Raw genomic sequence first — 20,157 nt, 5'->3', positions numbered from 1 at the left:
TACTTATCCATTAGAAATACACATTGTAACAGTACTTCTTCATAAACACATATATATCTTAACCCTTACTTTTCCCTTAGAAATACACATTGTAACAGTACTTCTTCATAAACACATATACATCTTAATCCTTATTTATCCCTTAGAAATACACATTATGACAGTACTTCTTCATAAACACATATACATCTTAACCCTTACTTATCCCTTAGAAATACACATTATGACAGTACTTCTTCATAAACACATATACATCTTAACCCTTACTTGTCTCTTAGAAATACACATTGTAACAGTACTTCTTCATAAACACATATACATTTTAACCCTTACTTATCCCTTAGAAATACACATTGTAACAGTACTTCTTCATAAACACATATACATCTTAACCTTTATTTGTCTCTTAGAAATACACATTGTAACAGTACTTCTTCATAAACACATATACATCTTAACCCTTACTTGTCTCTTAGAAATACACATTGTAACAGTACTTCTTCATAAACACATATACATCTTAATCCTTATTTGTCCCTTAGAAATACACATTGTAACAGTACTTCGTCATAAACACATATACATCTTAACCCTTACCTATCCCTTAGAAATACACATTGTAACAGTACTTCTTCATAAACACATATACATCTTAATTCTTACTTATCCATTAGAAATACACATTGTAACAGTACTTCTTTATAAACACATTAACATCTTAACCCTTAGAAATACACATTATGACAGTACTTCTTCATAAACACATATACATCTTAACCCTTACTTGTCTCTTAGAAATACACATTGTAACAGTACTTCTTCATAAACACATATACATTTTAACCCTTACTTGTCTCTTAGAAATACACATTGTAACAGTACTTCTTCATCAACAGATATACATCCTAACCCTACTTGTCTCTTAGAAATACACATTATGACAGTACTTCTTCATAAACACATACATTTTAACCCTTACTTATCCCTTAGAAATACACATTGTAACAGTACTTCTTCATAAACACATATACATCTTAACCCTTACTTATCCATTAGAAATACACATTGTAACAGTACTTCTTCATAAACACATATACATCTTAACCCTTACTTATCCCTTAGAAATACACATTGTAACAGTACTTCTTCATAAACACATATGCATCTTAACCTTTATTTGTCTGTTAGAAATACACATTGTAACAGTACTTCTTCATAAACAGATATACATCCTAACCCTTACTTGTCTCTTAGAAATAGACATTGTAACAGTACTTCGTCATAAACACATATACATCTTAATCCTTATTTATCCCTTAGAAATACACATTATGACAGTGCTTCTTCATAAACACATACATTTTAACCCTTACTTATCCCTTAGAAATACACATTGTAACAGTACTTCTTCATAAACACATATATATCTTAACCCTTACTTTTCCCTTAGAAATACACATTGTAACAGTACTTCTTCATAAACACATATACATCTTAACCCTTATTTATCCCTTAGAAATACACATTGTAACAGTACTTCTTCATAAACACATATACATCTTAACCCTTACTTATCCCTTAGAAATACACATTATGACAGTACTTCTTCATAAACACATATACATCTTAACCCTTACTTGTCTCTTAGAAATACACATTGTAACAGTACTTCTTCATAAACACATATACATTTTAACCCTTACTTATCCCTTAGAAATACACATTGTAACAGTACTTCTTCATAAACACATATACATCTTAACCTTTATTTGTCTCTTAGAAATACACATTGTAACAGTACTTCTTCATAAACAGATATACATCCTAACCCTTACTTGTCTCTTAGAAATACACATTGTAACAGTACTTCGTCATAAACACATATATATCTTAATCCTTATTTGTCCCTTAGAAATACACATTGTAACAGTACTTCTTCATAAACACATATACATCTTAACCCTTACTTATCCCTTAGAAATACACATTGTAACAGTACTTCTTCATAAACACATATACATCTTAACCCTTACTTATCCATTAGAAATACACATTGTAACAGTACTTCTTCATAAACACATTAACATCTTAACCCTTACTTGTCCCTTAGAAATACACATTGTAACAGTACTTCTTCATAAACACATATACATCTTAACCCTTACTTGTCTCTTAGAAATACACATTGTAACAGTACTTCTTCATAAACACATATACATTTTAACCCTTACTTGTCTCTTAGAAATACACATTGTAACAGTACTTCTTCATCAACAGATATACATCCTAACCCTACTTGTCTCTTAGAAATACACATTATGACAGTACTTCTTCATAAACACATACATTTTAACCCTTACTTATCCCTTAGAAATACACATTGTAACAGTACTTCTTCATAAACACATATACATCTTAACCCTTACTTATCCATTAGAAATACACATTGTAACAGTACTTCTTCATAAACACATATACATCTTAACCCTTACTTATCCCTTAGAAATACACATTGTAACAGTACTTCTTCATAAACACATATACATCTTAACCTTTATTTGTCTCTTAGAAATACACATTGTAACAGTACTTCTTCATAAACAGATATACATCCTAACCCTTACTTGTCTCTTAGAAATACACATTGTAACAGTACTTCTTCATAAACACATATACATCTTAACCCTTATTTATCCCTTAGAAATACACATTATGACAGTACTTCTTCATAAACACATACATTTTAACCCTTACTTATCCCTTAGAAATACACATTGTAACAGTACTTCTTCATAAACACATATATATCTTAACCTTTACTTTTCCCTTACAAATACACATTGTAACAGTACTTCTTCATAAACACATATACATCTTAACCCTTATTTATCCCTTACAAATACACATTGTAACAGTACTTCTTCATAAACACATATACATCTTAACCCTTAGTTATCCCTTAGAAATACACATTATGACAGTACTTCTTCATAAACACATATACATCTTAACCCTTACTTGTCTCTTAGAAATACACATTGTAACAGTACTTCTTCATAAACACATATACATCTTAACCCTTACTTGTCTCTTACAAATACACATTGTAACAGTACTTCTTCATAAACACATATACATCTTAACCCTTACTTATCTCTTAGAAATACACATTGTAACAGTACTTCATAAACACATATACATCTTAACCCTTACTTATCTCTTAGAAATACACATTGTAACAGTACTTCTTCATAAACACATATACATTTTAACCCTTACTTGTCTCTTAGAAATACACATTATGACAGTACTTCTTCATAAACACATATACATCTTAACCCTTACTTATCCCTTAGAAATACACATTATGATAGTACTTCTTCATAAACACATATACATCTTAACCCTTACTTGTCTCTTAGAAATACACATTGTAACAGTACTTCTTCATAAACACATATACATTTTAACCCTTACTTATCCCTTAGAAATACACATTGTAACAGTACTTCTTCATAAACACATATACATCTTAACCTTTATTTGTCTCTTAGAAATACACATTGTAACAGTACTTCTTCATAAACAGATATACATCCTAACCCTTACTTGTCTCTTAGAAATACACATTGTAACAGTACTTCGTCATAAACACATATACATCTTAATCTTTATTTGTCCCTTAGAAATACACATTGTAACAGTACTTCTTCATAAACACATATACATCTTAACCCTTACTTATCCCTTAGAAATACACATTGTAACAGTACTTCTTCATAAACACATATACATCTTAACCCTTACTTATCCATTAGAAATACACATTGTAACAGTACTTCTTCATAAACACATATACATCTTAACCCTTACTTGTCTCTTAGAAATACACATTGTAACAGTACTTCTTCATAAACACATATACATCTTAACCCTTACTTGTCCTTAGAAATACACATTGTAACAGTACTTCTTCATAAACACATATACATCTTAACCCTTACTTATCCCTTAGAAATACACATTGTAACAGTACTTCTTCATAAACACATATACATCTTAACCCTTACTTATCCCTTAGAAATACACATTGTAACAGTACTTCTTCATAAACACATATACATCTTAACCCTTACTTATCCCTTAGAAATACACATTGTAACAGTACTTCTTCATAAACACATATACATCTTAACCCTTACTTGTCCCTTAGAAATACACATTGTAACAGTACTTCTTCATAAACACATATACATCTTAACCCTTACTTATCCATTAGAAATACACATTGTAACAGTACTTCTTCATAAACACATATACATCTTAACCCTTACTTATCCATTAGAAATACACATTGTAACAGTACTTCTTCATAAACACATATACATCTTAACCCTTACTTATCCATTAGAAATACACATTGTAACAGTACTTCTTCATAAACACATATACATCTTAACCCTTACTTATCCATTAGAAATACACATTGTAACAGTACTTCTTCATAAACACATATACATCTTAACCCTTACTTATCCCTTAGAAATACACATTGTAACAGTACTTCTTCATAAACACATATACATCTTAACCCTTACTTATCCATTAGAAATACACATTGTAACAGTACTTCTTCATAAACACATATACATCTTAACCCTTACTTATCCCTTAGAAATACACATTGTAACAGTACTTCTTCATAAACACATATACATCTTAACCCTTACTTATCCCTTAGAAATACACATTGTAACAGTACTTCTTCATAAACACATATACATCTTAACCCTTACTTATCCCTTAGAAATACACATTGTAACAGTACTTCTTCATAAACACATATACATCTTAACCCTTACTTGTCTCTTAGAAATACACATTGTAACAGTACTTCTTCATAAACACATATACATCTTAACCCTTACTTATCCCTTAGAAATACACATTGTAACAGTACTTCTTCATAAACACATATACATCTTAATCTTTATTTGTCCCTTAGAAATACACATTGTAACAGTATTTCGTCATAAACACATATACATCTTAACCCTTACCTATCCCTTAGAAATACACATTGTAACAGTACTTCTTCATAAACACATATACATCTTAATTCTTACTTATCCATTAGAAATACACATTGTAACAGTACTTCTTCATAAACACATATACATCTTAACCCTTACTTGTCTCTTAGAAATACACATTGTAACAGTACTTTTTCATAAACACATATACATCTTAACCCTTACTTGTCCCTTAGAAATACACATTGTAACAGTACTTCTTCATAAACACATATACATCTTAACCCTTACTTATCCATTAGAAATACACATTGTAACAGTACTTCTTCATAAACACATATACATCTTAACGCTTACTTATCCCTTAGAAATGCACATTGTAACAGTACTTCTTCATAAACACATATACATCTTAACCCTTACTTATCCCTTAGAAATACACATTGTAACAGTACTTCTTCATAAACACATATGCATCTTAACCCTTACTTATCCCTTAGAAATGCACATTGTAACAGTACTTCTTCATAAACACATATACATCTTAACCCTTACTTATCCCTTAGAAATGCACATTGTAACAGTACTTCTTCATAAACACATATACATCTTAACCCTTACTTGTCCCTTAGAAATACACATTGTAACAGTACTTCTTCATAAACACATATACATCTTAACCCTTACTTATCCATTAGAAATACACATTGTAACAGTACTTTTCATAAACACATATGCATCTTAACCCTTACTTATCCATTAGAAATACACATTGTAACAGTACTTCTTCATAAACACATATACATCTTAACCCTTACTTATCCATTAGAAATACACATTGTAACAGTACTTCTTCATAAACACATATACATCTTAACCCTTACTTATCCATTAGAAATACACATTGTAACAGTACTTCTTCATAAACACATATACATCTTAACCCTTACTTATCCATTAGAAATACACATTGTAACAGTACTTCTTCATAAACACATATACATCTTAACCCTTACTTATCCATTAGAAATACACATTGTAACAGTACTTCTTCATAAACACATATACATCTTAACCCTTACTTATCCATTAGAAATACACATTGTAACAGTACTTCTTCATAAACACATATACATCTTAACCCTTACTTATCCATTAGAAATACACATTGTAACAGTACTTCTTCATAAACACATATACATCTTAACCCTTACTTATCCATTAGAAATACACATTGTAACAGTACTTCTTCATAAACACATATACATCTTAACCCTTACTTATCCATTAGAAATACACATTGTAACAGTACTTCTTCATAAACACATATACATCTTAACCCTTACTTATCCATTAGAAATACACATTGTAACAGTACTTCTTCATAAACACATATACATCTTAACCCTTACTTATCCATTAGAAATACACATTGTAACAGTACTTCTTCATAAACACATATACATCTTAACCCTTACTTATCCATTAGAAATACACATTGTAACAGTACTTCTTCATAAACACATATACATCTTAACCCTTACTTATCCATTAGAAATACACATTGTAACAGTACTTTCTCATAAACACATATACATCTTAACCCTTACTTATCCATTAGAAATACACATTGTAACAGTACTTCTTCATAAACACATATACATCTTAACCCTTACTTATCCATTAGAAATACACATTGTAACAGTACTTCATAAACACATATACATCTTAACCCTTACTTATCCATTAGAAATACACATTGTAACAGTACTTCTTCATAAACACATATACATCTTAACCCTTACTTATCCCTTAGAAATACACATTGTAACAGTACTTCTTCATAAACACATATACATCTTAACCCTTACTTATCCATTAGAAATACACATTGTAACAGTACTTCTTCATAAACACATATACATCTTAACCCTTACTTATCCATTAGAAATACACATTGTAACAGTACTTCTTCATAAACACATATACATCTTAACACTTATTTATCCATTAGAAATACACATTGTAACAGTACTTCTTCATAAACACATATACATCTTAACCCTTAGAAATACTTATCCATTAGAAATACACATTGTAACAGTACTTTTTCATAAACACATATACATCTTAACCCTTACTTGTCCCTTAGAAATACACATTGTAACAGTACTTCTTCATAAACACATATACATCTTAACCCTTACTTATCCATTAGAGATACACATTATGACAGTACTTCTTCATAAACACATATATATCTTAATCCTTATTTTTCTCTTTAAAAACATCTACACACTTTCTTCTTGCTCTTTGTTACCCCAGAAACATAATGTTTCTTAGTCTGACTTATTTCTATAGTGCAACATTATTTTCTTTCTAGCCTTTGTTCACCATTCTCAACCATAGCTGTAGTAAATCTGTTTTATCCTTAAATACTTACTTTTGACATTAGTAAGTAGTTTTATTGTGCTAATAAGAATTTGACACAACTGTCAGTAATTGCTATTGTAATTAATAAATTAATCTTTATTTACATTCTACTCCTGTAAACTTAATATTTGTAATTTGTTCAGGATATCTAAATTTTACTTTTGTGTCAAGTGTATGATATGGCAGTAGGAGGTTGTTTAACTTTGTGTCTTGTGCTATAAATAATGCATCAAAACAGATGTTTTAGTTGTCTTTATAATATAATTTATATTAAGTGAAATACTCTCAAGTAGAAATACTGCCTTTAGGCTATCTAAAGTAATTCTTTGTTTCATTAAATGTATTTAATTTCCCATCTGTATCTGTAAAAGTAATCTAACAAATAGTTTTTTATTCATATTTGTTGTTTATTTTCAACTTGTATGCTTCAAAAATGAAAAGTGTATTTAGTTTGTTCTTGAACCTTTAACATTAGGTATCTCAACACTCTGGAAGAACAAAGTTTGGTTACATTAGTTTATTTCTGAATTATTTCTGCCTGTAGACATGACTGTAACTCGACATACTTGTTGCCTAGTGATTGTTATACAAGTTGTGGTAAGAGAGAAGAATTACGTATCCATAGTCATTCCATCCCATTACCGTTCAATATGCTTTGTAAAACATCAAATTTGTGGATTTAAAAAATAGATGACATAACAACTAATCACAGTTAAAAATACTGATCAAACATTAATAACTTGACTTTCAGGACCTGTTTCTAAAACATAATCTGACAACATTTGCAGAGATGCCAACCATTACAATTTGAGCATAATCATTATGATTTTGGTGTATACATTACAACTTGTTGCAACTCCCAAATTATTATATATTATTTTGGCCAATACAATAAAGTGATAAATTGTTCCCCAGGACTTGAAAAGGGTGAAAAGAAAATTTCTAGTGAGATACAAATAAATTTTAATAATAAATAAAAGACATAGTCCAAATGGCTACTTGCGATAATCACGTTTGTGCTTGAAGTAATAAAAATATTTGTATCTCCGACGTCTAACAATAGTTTTAGTGCAGTGCTTCTCCGTCCTGGGAACGTGGGGGAATCCATGGTTACCTCATCAGTGCTTGTCAGCCAGTCAGTGCTCGCATAGATGGGTATTTCTCATTTCCTAAGCGGCATAGAAACACCAATGAGATCGTTTTCAAGATGGAAAAAGAGAGGCCTCGTTCACCAGATTTTCTTGTTTCTGGCAAATCTAAAAGGACTAAAACTGTGAATCAAAAATTTAGGAAAGAGTATAGTGCAAAATATCCAGTCATTGCATCAAAAGTCAGTGACAGTCATGTGTTTTGTACAGTTTGTCACATCAATTTTTCTGTGGCACATGGCAGGATAAACGATTGTTCCAGACATACAAAATCGTCATCTCACCATAAAAAAGCTGAGGTGAAGACAAAAACGATGCAGATAACGACATTTATGTGTAAGAATTCAGAATATGAAACCATAAATGCAGAAGTGATGTTCATGTAATTCGTCATTGCTCATAATTTACCTCTAGCTGTAGCCAATCATGCAGGACATCTATTCAGAAAACTGTTCCTAGTCTCTGATATAGCGAAAAAATATGGCTGTGTTAGAACCAAAACTACAGCCATTGTACAAATGTTGGGTTGTGAAGATGACAAAATGATTTCAAGTATACTTACTAACAGTGTTTACAGTTTAGCCACAGAGGGATCCACAGACATGGGTGACTCAAAACTGTATCCAGTGGTTGTACGATATCTGTACGGGCTCTGTCTACAATCATTACACTCAGTCATTTGAAATAGTTGGCATCTCTGCATTTGAGCCATTGAAAAGAACATTTGGTGTACAACACTTGAATAATTTAAGTGTTAGATTATACTGTAATTACTATAACATTTGGTGTACAACACCTGAATAATTTAAAAATAGATTATACTGTAATTACTATAACATTTGGTGTACAACACCTGAATAATTTAAGTGTTAGATTATACTGTAATTACTATAACATTTGGTGTACAACACCTGAGATTATAATTACTATAACATTTGTGTACAACACTAGATTATATTGTAATTACTATAACATTTGGTGTACAACACTTGAATAATTTAAAATTATAGTAATTACTATAACATTTGGTGTACAACACTTGAATAATTTAAAAATAGATTATATTGTAATTACTATAACATTTGGTGTACAACACCTGAATAATTTAAGTGTTAGATTATATTGTAATTACTGTAACATTTGGTGTACAACACCTGAATAATTTAAGTGTTAGATTATATTGTAATTACTGTAACATTTGGTGTACAACACCTGAATAATTTAAGTGTTAGATTATATTGTAATTACTATAACGTTTATTGTACAACACCTGAATAACGTAAGTATTAGATTATATTGTAATTATTATATCGTTTTATTGCCATAAAGTACAAAATTTGTGCATGTGTATAAAACATATCTCAGTGTTATTCTCAATGCTGACTTCGTTTCTTTAAAGGTTATCGACTTGAAAATTATCTGACATGTTTCTTTTGATGGTATGAAAATTAAAATTAGAGCATGTTTAGCATAACCTTTTTGACCTTAAAACAAGCCTCTCAGTGCCAAGTTTTTTAGCTTTAGTGATAGATGTCAAATTAACTATAAACCTATATCAAAAAATACGAAATTATTTCATTTGTTCTGTTATTAAATGTAAATTATAGCCTAATTACTGTTCAAAGTTGAGAACATTTATGCAGGTTTTGTTTTTTTAAAAAAAAAACAAATAGTTTTAATTTTTGCCATAAAATGCCCATGGTAAAGTGTCAGTTTGTACAGTAGACCTTGATTAATGGGTAACTGGCACCACATCATTAAGAGTAGACATTTTCGGTCTCTTTGTTTCTACTATCTCTAAATCAAAATGAAGTTAAAGTAATTAATAACAAAGTATTTTAGAAAATACATCAGGTATAGTGTATTTATTTCCATAATTTTGAAATTTGACATTAAACTGCAGGTCTAATTGTCCCAGAACAGTAAACATTGTGTTCTAATCCTGCAGGTCATACGACTAGATGGTGGGGAACTTCCTTTTCTAGCAGGAGAATTTAATAGCCTTCTTAGTGTGACTCGTGAACAGTGGGACCAAATGGAAGCGTTGATTCAAACAGTTAAGGGATCGTGAAATAATACAATATAAATTGTTGCATGCTATGATATTGTTATATAGCATCAAAAATTGTGCAGTATATAATAATGAATTCTGTTACTTTGAATGCTAAATGAATGACCAAACTGTATTTGAAATATTGTTAGTTTTTGGAAATCATAATATCCATGCTGTTTATATGAAGAAATTATTTTTCTAAAATAAAATTGCTTATTAAAATAATTGTGAAGGAAATAATATGAGATGTTATTCTTGATATAAAACACATATTTCAAGGGTTGGGCTGAGAATCCACATTTCAAGTTTGTTTACTTGTGAATTTCATTCATTCCAGTAAGAGAAATCTCTTTATAAATGAGTTAGAAATAATGTCTGGTACTGGACAATTTGCCTATCAAAATATTTTGTAAGTTGTTGCTGAAATTAAAGTATTTGATGCATGAATAACTGCATGTTTAAGAAAGTCTTTAATACTATAAAGTACAGAACAGTATTTCATCATAACTAACTACACTGTTTTCTCATAACCATTGTTAAATGTTTGTCATTTCTAGGTCACTTGTACTTTACAGGTTGTGAAAATGTCACCACTGTTGGTGCTGGTGTTATTTTTCCATTTACATGAACAACATGCATGTTAGGTATTTTTGTACAATTTCCAGTACTGAAAGATTAGCTTATTTTATGAAAACAAATCACTGACTTACAAGCACTGTGCTTAAGTATACAAGTAAGGAAAGGTGAAACTTACTAATTATTTACTTAATTATTAGGCTAAAGAAACATTTGTTATTTTTGTATATATGTCTACACACACACAGAGCCATTAATATAAGCTTAATTTGGGGTTTTATTAATATAAAACTGATTATCTTTGAACTTTGTGAAGAGAAGGTTTGTAATTAGAGTAAGTTTGATTGATAAATATTTAGTCACTAGTTTCTCTGGTGAGCCATCTGTTTGCAAACTTCTGTATTGGACAATTTAAAACATATATAAGTCTGGATAGTATTCTCATATTTTATGGTAAGGTTTTGTATCTGATGGAAGAAGTGTGTTTGACAATTTAAAACATATATAAGTCTGGATAGTATTCTCATATTTTATGGTAAGGTTTTGTATCTGATGGAAGAAGTGTGTTTGACAATTTAAAACATATATAAGTCTGGATAGTATTCTCATATTTTATGGTAAGGTTTTGTATCTGATGGAAGAAGTGTGTTTGACAATTTAAAACATATATAAGTCTGGATAGTATTCTCATATTTTATGGTAAGGTTTTGTATCTGATGGAAGAAGTGTGTTTGACAATTTAAAACATATATAAGTCTGGATAGTATTCTCATATTTTATGGTAAGGTTTTGTATCTGATGGAAGAAGTGTGTTTGACAATTTAAAACATATATAAGTCTGGATAGTATTCTCATATTTTATGGTAAGGTTTTGTATCTGATGGAAGAAGTGTGTTTACCAAACTATATAAGTCTGGATAGTATTCTCATATTTTATGGTAAGGTTTTGTATCTGATGTGTTTTGATAACAAACTAATTTCTGTAGAATCCATAAGAAATTGTTATTATATGTGAAAGTTTTTTAGTAGATGCAAGATTATAATGTTCTATTGAATATCACACAAGAAACCTTCCTTACACTCAAGGGGAAAAGAACTGTCAAGTTCTAAATGTTATGGTTCTGTTTATCCTTGAGATGTTGGATCATACCTAATTGCAGGCTTAAAATTTGTTTAGTTCAAGAAGAAAGATTCACAGTTCAGTTTAACCTCAGGGTTACTTGATTCCTATCAGGGTTATCATATTTAATCTTGTGATTTTTAAATTACAGTGCCCCCAATGGCACAGTGGTACGTCTCCAGACTTGTACTGCTAAAAACTAGGTTTCAATGCCCGTGGTAGGCAGAGTGCAGATAGTCCCTTATGTCACTTTGTGCGTAGTAACAATGAACAACAACCTCTTTATAGTTAGGTCATTTTGTTACTTCTAAATTGAATAGTGTGGAATCGTTTTAATTCCAAGGTATAATAGTAAGTTTCAGAAATGTAAATATCTTATTATCTTGTCCTTGTTGTTCAGCAGCTGTTGGATTTTGATGATAATAAAGTTAATAAAATTTTATCTCACATATAAAGGGAACAAGAAGATGATTGTACTGCTGTTGAATATGTTTACAGAACATGAACTTATATTGTATTTAAGTTTTGTTATGTGAGTATATATTATACATATACTTAATGCTTTAAGAAATCACTTTTGAAATATTTGTTTCTGCAAAAAATTACTTGTTTACTGCAAACGACACAATGGGTTTGGAAAGCATTTATAACCATAAACAAATAACAGCTAATATTGTCATCTGCTGTGTGGTAGAGTTGCTTGGTGAATATCTGTTCACATATTATTGTAATAAAAAACAAATGTGAATTTTCTCCCAAATAATGTCTGAAAAAATTAAAATAGGTGTAACCTTTTTTTTCTTTAAACACTGCTTTTCCCACCTAAAATAGGAACATATCTGAATACAGTTAAAATGCAAACAACAGCTTGAACACGATTGTCACAGTTCTGTGACTGACTTGACCTTTCACTGTTTGTAGCTTGTGGTGTGAAGACATGTCACATCTCCTATATTAAACACCACACACCTAAATCACATCTACACCCAGTTCATTTCATGAAAATGTTATAAGACTACTGACTGGAGCCACTCAGTTAAGTTCTCTACATAATTTTACTTACACATTTTAAATTTCATGGTTCACAAGCAAGGTTTACGTTGGTGCTATTGATGTTGGATACTGTGATGTGTTTAGAAATGAAGATGTGTGGATACCCAGACTGTGGACAGTTGGATAGTTTTGGCATAATATTGCATCGTCATATGGTGGAGGGTTCTGGTCATACTTAAACTGTTGGTCTTTCTTCATAATAGTATCATAGGCTGGTGGTGGTGTCCCATGTTCAAGTGTGACACCACTTATAGTAACTACCTGTTCCAGAAAAAATACATATTATTGGAAATTATTTACTTCTATGTTCACAAATTCTAAGTCTTTAATAATACATGGGTAAAATCATGTATTATAAATTTTAGTAAGCTGATGGACAAACATAATAATACATGGGTAAAATCATGTATTATAAATTTTAGTAAGCTGATGGACAAACATAATAATACATGGGTAAAATCATGTATTATAAATTTTAGTAAGCTGATGGACAAACATAATGATACATGGGTAAAATCATGTATTATAAATTTTAGTAAGCTGATGGACAAACATAATGATACATGGGTAAAATCATGTATTATAAATTTTAGTAAGCTGATGAACAAACATAATGATGCATGGGTAAAATCATGTATTATAAATTTTAGTAAGCTGATGGACAAACATAATGATACATGGGTAAAATCATGTATTATAAATTTTAGTAAGCTGATGGACAAACATAATAATACATGGGTACAATCATGTATTATACATTTTAGTAAGCTGATGAACAAACATAATGATACATGGGTAAAATCATGTATTATAAATTTTAGTAAGCTGATGGACAAACATAATAATACATGGGTAAAATCATGTATTATAAATTTTAGTAAGCTGATGAACAAACTTATTTTTTTCATGTTTTCAAAAAAAGCAATTGTGCAAACGTTAGTGAAGTAGAATTTTCTTCTCATATGAAAACTTTATATTTTGTTGTATATTTCTAAAGCCATCATAGAAATCAAGAATATATGAAGCTTGGCTGAAAAAGTTTTTTCCTTAAATTGGTTTGTTTGTTTTAAGTTTCAAGCGAAGCTACACGAGGGCTATCTGCACTATCTATCCTTAATTTAGTAGTGTATGATTGGATGAAGGCATCTAGTCACTGCCAAGTCTTGGGCTACTCTTTTACAAATAAATAGTGGGATTGACCGTCACATTGTATGTCCCCCCAGGGGTATTCGAACCTGCAACCCTCAGATTACGAATTGAACGTTCTAACCACCTCACCATGCCACACTTCACATACAATGGACAACTACACAAGTTTTAATTGTAAAACAACTTATGTCTGTGTGTCTGTATATATATAGATATTAGAGACGGTTGATATCGGTATTAAAAACTTTTACTTAAAAACACAAAACAAGTAACAAACTTTTACCTTAAGTCATCCTCAGTATAAGATGGTTCTTAACTTACTGATGAACTAAAGCCCCTCCAGTGGCACAGCGGTACGTCTGTAGACTTGCAGAGTTTCAAATCGAGTTTCTATACCCATTGTGAGAATAGTTTTATGCTTAACTACAAACAGAAAATGACCTAAAGAAATCAAAATATTGCTGTTTGTGTTTTGTTTTAATACACATATCAGCCATCTCTACTCTATATATATGCACACACAACACACCATAATGAATAACTGAGAATTAACTGCATTTTCCTTAACTCTATGTATGTTTCAAATCTGATATTTAAATGTTCTGTATAGGCCAAGTGCTTTAAATACCTTCCTCCAAGCTTTATTAAAACAATTTGGTCTAAACTGTTTTCTGAGAATGAGAAACTGGAGATAAGTCACATTTTACAAGAGTGGTGTTTCACCTCTTGTGCTGATGTTGGAAGTCTTTCTTCCACCATCGGTCAAGCTTGACCTGATGACCGTGATTATTCGTTATTACTCAACATTGTAATTACCGTCATATGAAGTTTTTAACTTAAGGCAAACTTACAAATTTTGCGTAGATTGAATCTTTCTCAGTTTCTAGTCTTTGTATATTAAAAGTATCAGAAATTTCAGGGGTGGGTGGCAAAGCAGGCATGCACGACCTTGAACAGTGTCATTCAATATGATATTACGTATTTAGTGTCCGCGTTGTCAACGTTCCTTCCGTGTTACTCTTCACTTCTGATTTTATAACATTTCGTGTTACAATATACATAGATACTAAATAAGCTTCAGATACACATTTGGGAGTTTGTAGACTTGTTTACAAGTAACTTTTAAACTGTACAACAGAGAACATTTCTGTTCTTTACATGAATATTATCACCTTCTCACAGTCAAATTGTCTTTGACTTTCCACAGACGTACCTTTAGTAATACGTCTGATTTTTGAGGTATAACAGATTTGTACTGTGGACGAAAAGCTTGTCAGATTTGTTGAAGATAAACTTTGTAAATTCGGAATTAAAGTCAACATTCTCCGATATGGGGCAGCAGCTCATTGTACATTCAGTTAAAAGTGTTGCAACGTGGTGTACCAAAATGACTCGTAACTATACTAATATATTTATGGAACATACTGAAAGCCAGCTTTCACAGTGGTTATAGAGTATCGTATTTTTGTGTTAAGTTGACAAATTGATTTTCAGATCCATTGAAATTTAAACCAAACGAGTAAGGCGTTTGGTAGCAAAATACGTGAAGCCAATGACAAACGAAAATGATGTTTAATGTCACGTGTGGCATTGACAAACGATTTGTATACTACGGCTCAAAATGTGGAAGAGGTGGCCCACCTCCACATTTTTCGCAATACTTTCTCAGTTGAACATAGTCTGATTCCTTTGTTAATGTAGATTCACTTCAGTTCTTTAAAAAGGACATACCTGCCAAACAGTGACAATTTCCAAAATATCATCAAATTACTTTTTGTCTGTATTTAGTGGTGTGGATTTTGGTTACAACTTCGTTTCCTGCTTTATCTTTCTGTTTCTTTTTCTGTACTTCATCATCTAACTTGAAGGTAATGCTTGTTATTGAATTTGAAGTCATTTAGAGAACTTGAAGGTAATGCTTGTTATTGAATTTGAAGTCATTTAGAGAACTTGAAGGTAATGCTTGTTATTGAATTTGAAGTCATTTAGAGATAAGGCTGGGAAGACCAGTTACTGTTTGAAATTTTGACGGATTTGAAAGGGTTAGGGCTGATTTTAATTCCATCATTATGTGGAATATTAGTGTGAAGAGAAGAAACGACCAGTGTTCCTCTGCGATACTAAGAAAGTGTGCCATGTTCTTTATGTAAGAAGGGAAAGTACAAGGACTACTTTTTATTGAAGTTCGACAAAAGCAGACTGTTTCTCAAAAGTCATCTTTGTGTTAGTCATTAAGAATCGACCGTGATTTATTAGGTTTATATTCAGTAAGAGATAAAATATTTCTGGGTAACAAGAGACTTTTTGTTGGTTTTCTTGTTTGGGGAAAATTTATTAAATTTATCACCGATGGTTATAGTAGTTAGTTATACGAAGTTTTGTTTCTTGTAGAATTTAATGTTTTCAAGATGGCGGTTAGCTTCAGCAATATAATCATCTTTGTTCAAAATAACAATAGCCTCACTCTCATCTACTGGTTTTATTATAATGTTGTTTAATTTAACATATTTTAGAACAGTTTCCTCTTTTTGATTAATATTATTATAGCATTGCTTCAAATATTTCTATTATGTTATTTTATACAGCTTTGATATAACTCTAAATGTGGTCTCTCTACAATGGTGGTGTCCAGCAGGATTTTTCCGTGAAATCGCTTGATTTTCAGTGGTATTATAGGGTATCTTTAATTTGTCCGAATACTTACAAGTTTATACCCAGCCTGGTTAGATGGTTAGGGCGCTCAACTTGTAATCTGAGGGTCGCGAGTTCTAATTCTCGTCACACCAAACATGCTTGCCCTTTAGAGCATATGCGCGTAATAATGTAATGGTCAATTCCATTATTCGTTGGTAAAAGAATAGCCCAAGAGTTGGCGGTGGGTGGTGATGACGAGCTTCCTTCCTTCTAGTCCCTAATTTAGGGACGGCTAGCACAGATAGCCCTCGAGCAGCTTCGTGCGAATTTGAAAAACAAACAAAGCGATATCGGACTGCGCAAACAGCTAGCTCCAGGTAGTTCACAGTTTTAACAGTAGATCGCGCTACATTTCTTTCGATGACGTTCTTGAATGTTTGAGATATGTTTTTGTGTACTTGTACTTTCGGCTACGCCAGTAACTTCTCGAACTTTCTCGATTATTAGATTCTGTATATATAAATACCTGTCGACTCTCCGGGTCCGTCAGTAATTGAAATAACTGAAGGTGTTGTGATCAAGTATCTAACGAAGTTCAATGGATTATTTTGTTGATTTTTAGTCCTTGTACATAAAAATGGGAAGATTTTTTTAGCATTAATTTGAAAATGAAATAAAAATATTGTTTTTACTTTCAATTTACGTGTATTATTCCTTCAAACGGCTACTAAGTTGTTACGACATAAGTACTTAAGTTGTTTGGACCTAACTACTAAATAAACGGAACTATTAGGTTTTAAGTTTTGCTTAGGGGCGCCGTGAAAAATTGTTGAGACACTAAAGATGCCGTGAATAGAGAAAGTTTGGGAAACGCTGAGAAAAACGTGATAAATGTTCATATAAAATCTGAAGTAACCCGACACTGTAATGTTCATATAAAATCTGAAGTAACCCGACACTGTAATGTACTTATAAAATCTGAAGTAACCCGACACTGTAATGTTCATATAAAATCTGAAGTAACCCGACACTGTAATGCAATAAAAACATGAGACTTACCGAAATGAATACTCGTTCATCTGATGTAAATATAATTAATTAATGAGAAATTAAATTTATAAATATTCACGTACACGAGAAACATTTTCAGGTAATATAAATATGAAAATAATAATATGAACACCAAACTCCTTTACTAAGGCTCGACCTACAGTCTGATTTTACAAACTGGTAAACTTGCATGATATAACGTTATTTTAGAAAACCTTCAGGGTCGGCGTCACCAGGTGGGTTAAGGCGTTCGACTTCTAATCCGAGGGTTGCGGGTTCGAATCCCCCTCGCACCAAACATGCTCGCCCTGTCAGCAGTGGGGACGTTATAATGTGACGGTCAATCTCACTATTCGTTGGTAAAAGAGTAGCCCAAAAGTTGGCGATGGGTGGTGATGACTAGCTGCCTTCCTTCTAGTCTTACACTGTTAACTTATGGACAGTTATCAGTGATGTCGAGAAAACCCACTTGTAGAGAAATATATATGCAAAAACGGCTCGTTTGGGTTGAGAAAATATTTTACATAGAAGAGCGAACTTTGGATAATGTTTGTGTATTTATTAAATTTTTTTGAAAGTTTTACCTTCACAAAATTAGGGGTTAGTTGTTCCTTTCTACATTGTCGAATAAAACAGATGTCATTTCTTCTATTGATAATTCGTTGATTTAAATTTCTTAGTTTCTCTTCTATGTAAAATATTTTCGCAACCCAAACGAGCCGTTCGACATATATATTATGGACAGTTAGCGATGCTAGCCCTCGTGTAGCTTTGTGCGAAGTTCAAAACAAACAAATTTTAGAAATCCTCAAGTTCACCAACGTGGAAAACCTGTATTATTTAGTACTTACGTGATTTTCGTCCACAACATTTGAACAGTTTGTAGTTTCGCCATTTGTTGCCACTAGGTGGTCGTCATGGCTTTTCTCGTTACAGCATTGACACATCAAACAAAGTAGCAAAACAAAAGCTCCAAATATTCCTCTGTAAAATAATTTAATAGTCAATATAACTGTTTTCCAAATCATTCTACAACAACATACTGCGCGAAAACAATTTTACTATAGAAGTTCCAATGTAGTTTACGACGTGTAAATTATTTAATAAAATCAGACCTGTCTATGCTATTCTGTACATGATATAGGTGTTTAACACTTATAGAAAATGTATTGTAAGGATTGTTTTCAATTAAAATTGCTAGAAAATTGCAGTACAGGATTGAACTATATATTAGCTACTCAGTTTATATGTATTTGTTAAGACGGCAGATTTTTCTTTCATTTCGTTAAGTTTGGACGCAGAAAATAGCTAAAGTAAACATGTAACTTTCGCTCTGGTGCGCACGAAAGTTGGTTTTGCTAACAGGCTGTTAGATATGTTATTTTGGAGGATAGACAGCTGTTTCATGACAGGCTGTTAGATATGTTCTTTTGGAGGATAGACAGCTGTTTCATGACAGGCTGTTAGATATGTTCTTTTGGAGGATAGACAGCTGTTTCATAACAGGCTGTTAGATATGTTCTTTTGGAGGATAGACAGCTGTTTCATAACAGGCTGTTAGATATGTTATTTTGGAGGATAGACAGCTGTTTCATAACAGGCTGTTAGATATGTTATTTTGGAGGATAGACAGCTGTTTCATAACAGGCTGTTAGATATGTTCTTTTGGAGGATAGACAGCTGTTTCATAACAGGCTGTTAGATATGTTCTTTTGGAGGATAGACAGCTGTTTCATAACAGGCTGTTAGATATGTTATTTTGGAGGATAGACAGCTGTTTCATAACAGGCTGTTAGATATGTTATTTTGGAGGATAGACAGCTGTTTCATAACAGGCTGTTAGATATGTTATTTTGGAGGATAGACAGCTGTTTCATAACAGGCTGTTAGATATGTTATTTTGGAGGA

The 20,157-nt window shown here is 31.4% G+C and overlaps 2 protein-coding genes across 4 annotated transcripts in view; one reads left to right on the top strand and one right to left on the bottom strand.

Moving 5' to 3' along the window:
* Nucleotides 1-11,112, top strand: part of LOC143231706 (2,4-dienoyl-CoA reductase [(3E)-enoyl-CoA-producing], mitochondrial-like) — a 48,655-nt gene extending 37,543 nt beyond the window's left edge. The window contains exon 8 of the mRNA XM_076466309.1: nt 10,563-11,112. Within this exon, the coding sequence (XP_076322424.1) occupies nt 10,563-10,685 (123 nt within the window). The 3' untranslated portion in view covers nt 10,686-11,112. The remainder of the gene's footprint in view (nt 1-10,562) is intronic.
* Nucleotides 1-20,157, bottom strand: part of LOC143231708 (uncharacterized) — a 66,986-nt gene that overhangs the window by 29,556 nt on the left and 17,273 nt on the right. For 2 of the 3 annotated variants that reach the window (XM_076466314.1, XM_076466312.1), the window contains 2 exons: nt 19,101-19,233; nt 13,410-13,677 (listed from right to left, as the gene is read on the bottom strand). In XM_076466314.1, coding sequence (XP_076322429.1) covers nt 13,459-13,677; nt 19,101-19,233 — 352 coding nt within the window. In that variant the 3' untranslated portion in view covers nt 13,410-13,458. Of the gene's footprint in view, nt 1-13,409; nt 13,678-19,100; nt 19,234-20,157 lie in introns of those variants that run through there. The other variant, XM_076466313.1, reaches the window with a different exon arrangement.

Source organism: Tachypleus tridentatus, chromosome 11 (assembly GCF_004210375.1).
Source record: "Tachypleus tridentatus isolate NWPU-2018 chromosome 11, ASM421037v1, whole genome shotgun sequence".
In the NCBI taxonomy this organism is placed as follows: Eukaryota; Metazoa; Arthropoda; class Merostomata; order Xiphosura; family Limulidae; genus Tachypleus; species Tachypleus tridentatus.
Note: the sequence above shows the minus strand (reverse complement) of the source record. Positions and strands in the feature narration are given on the sequence as shown.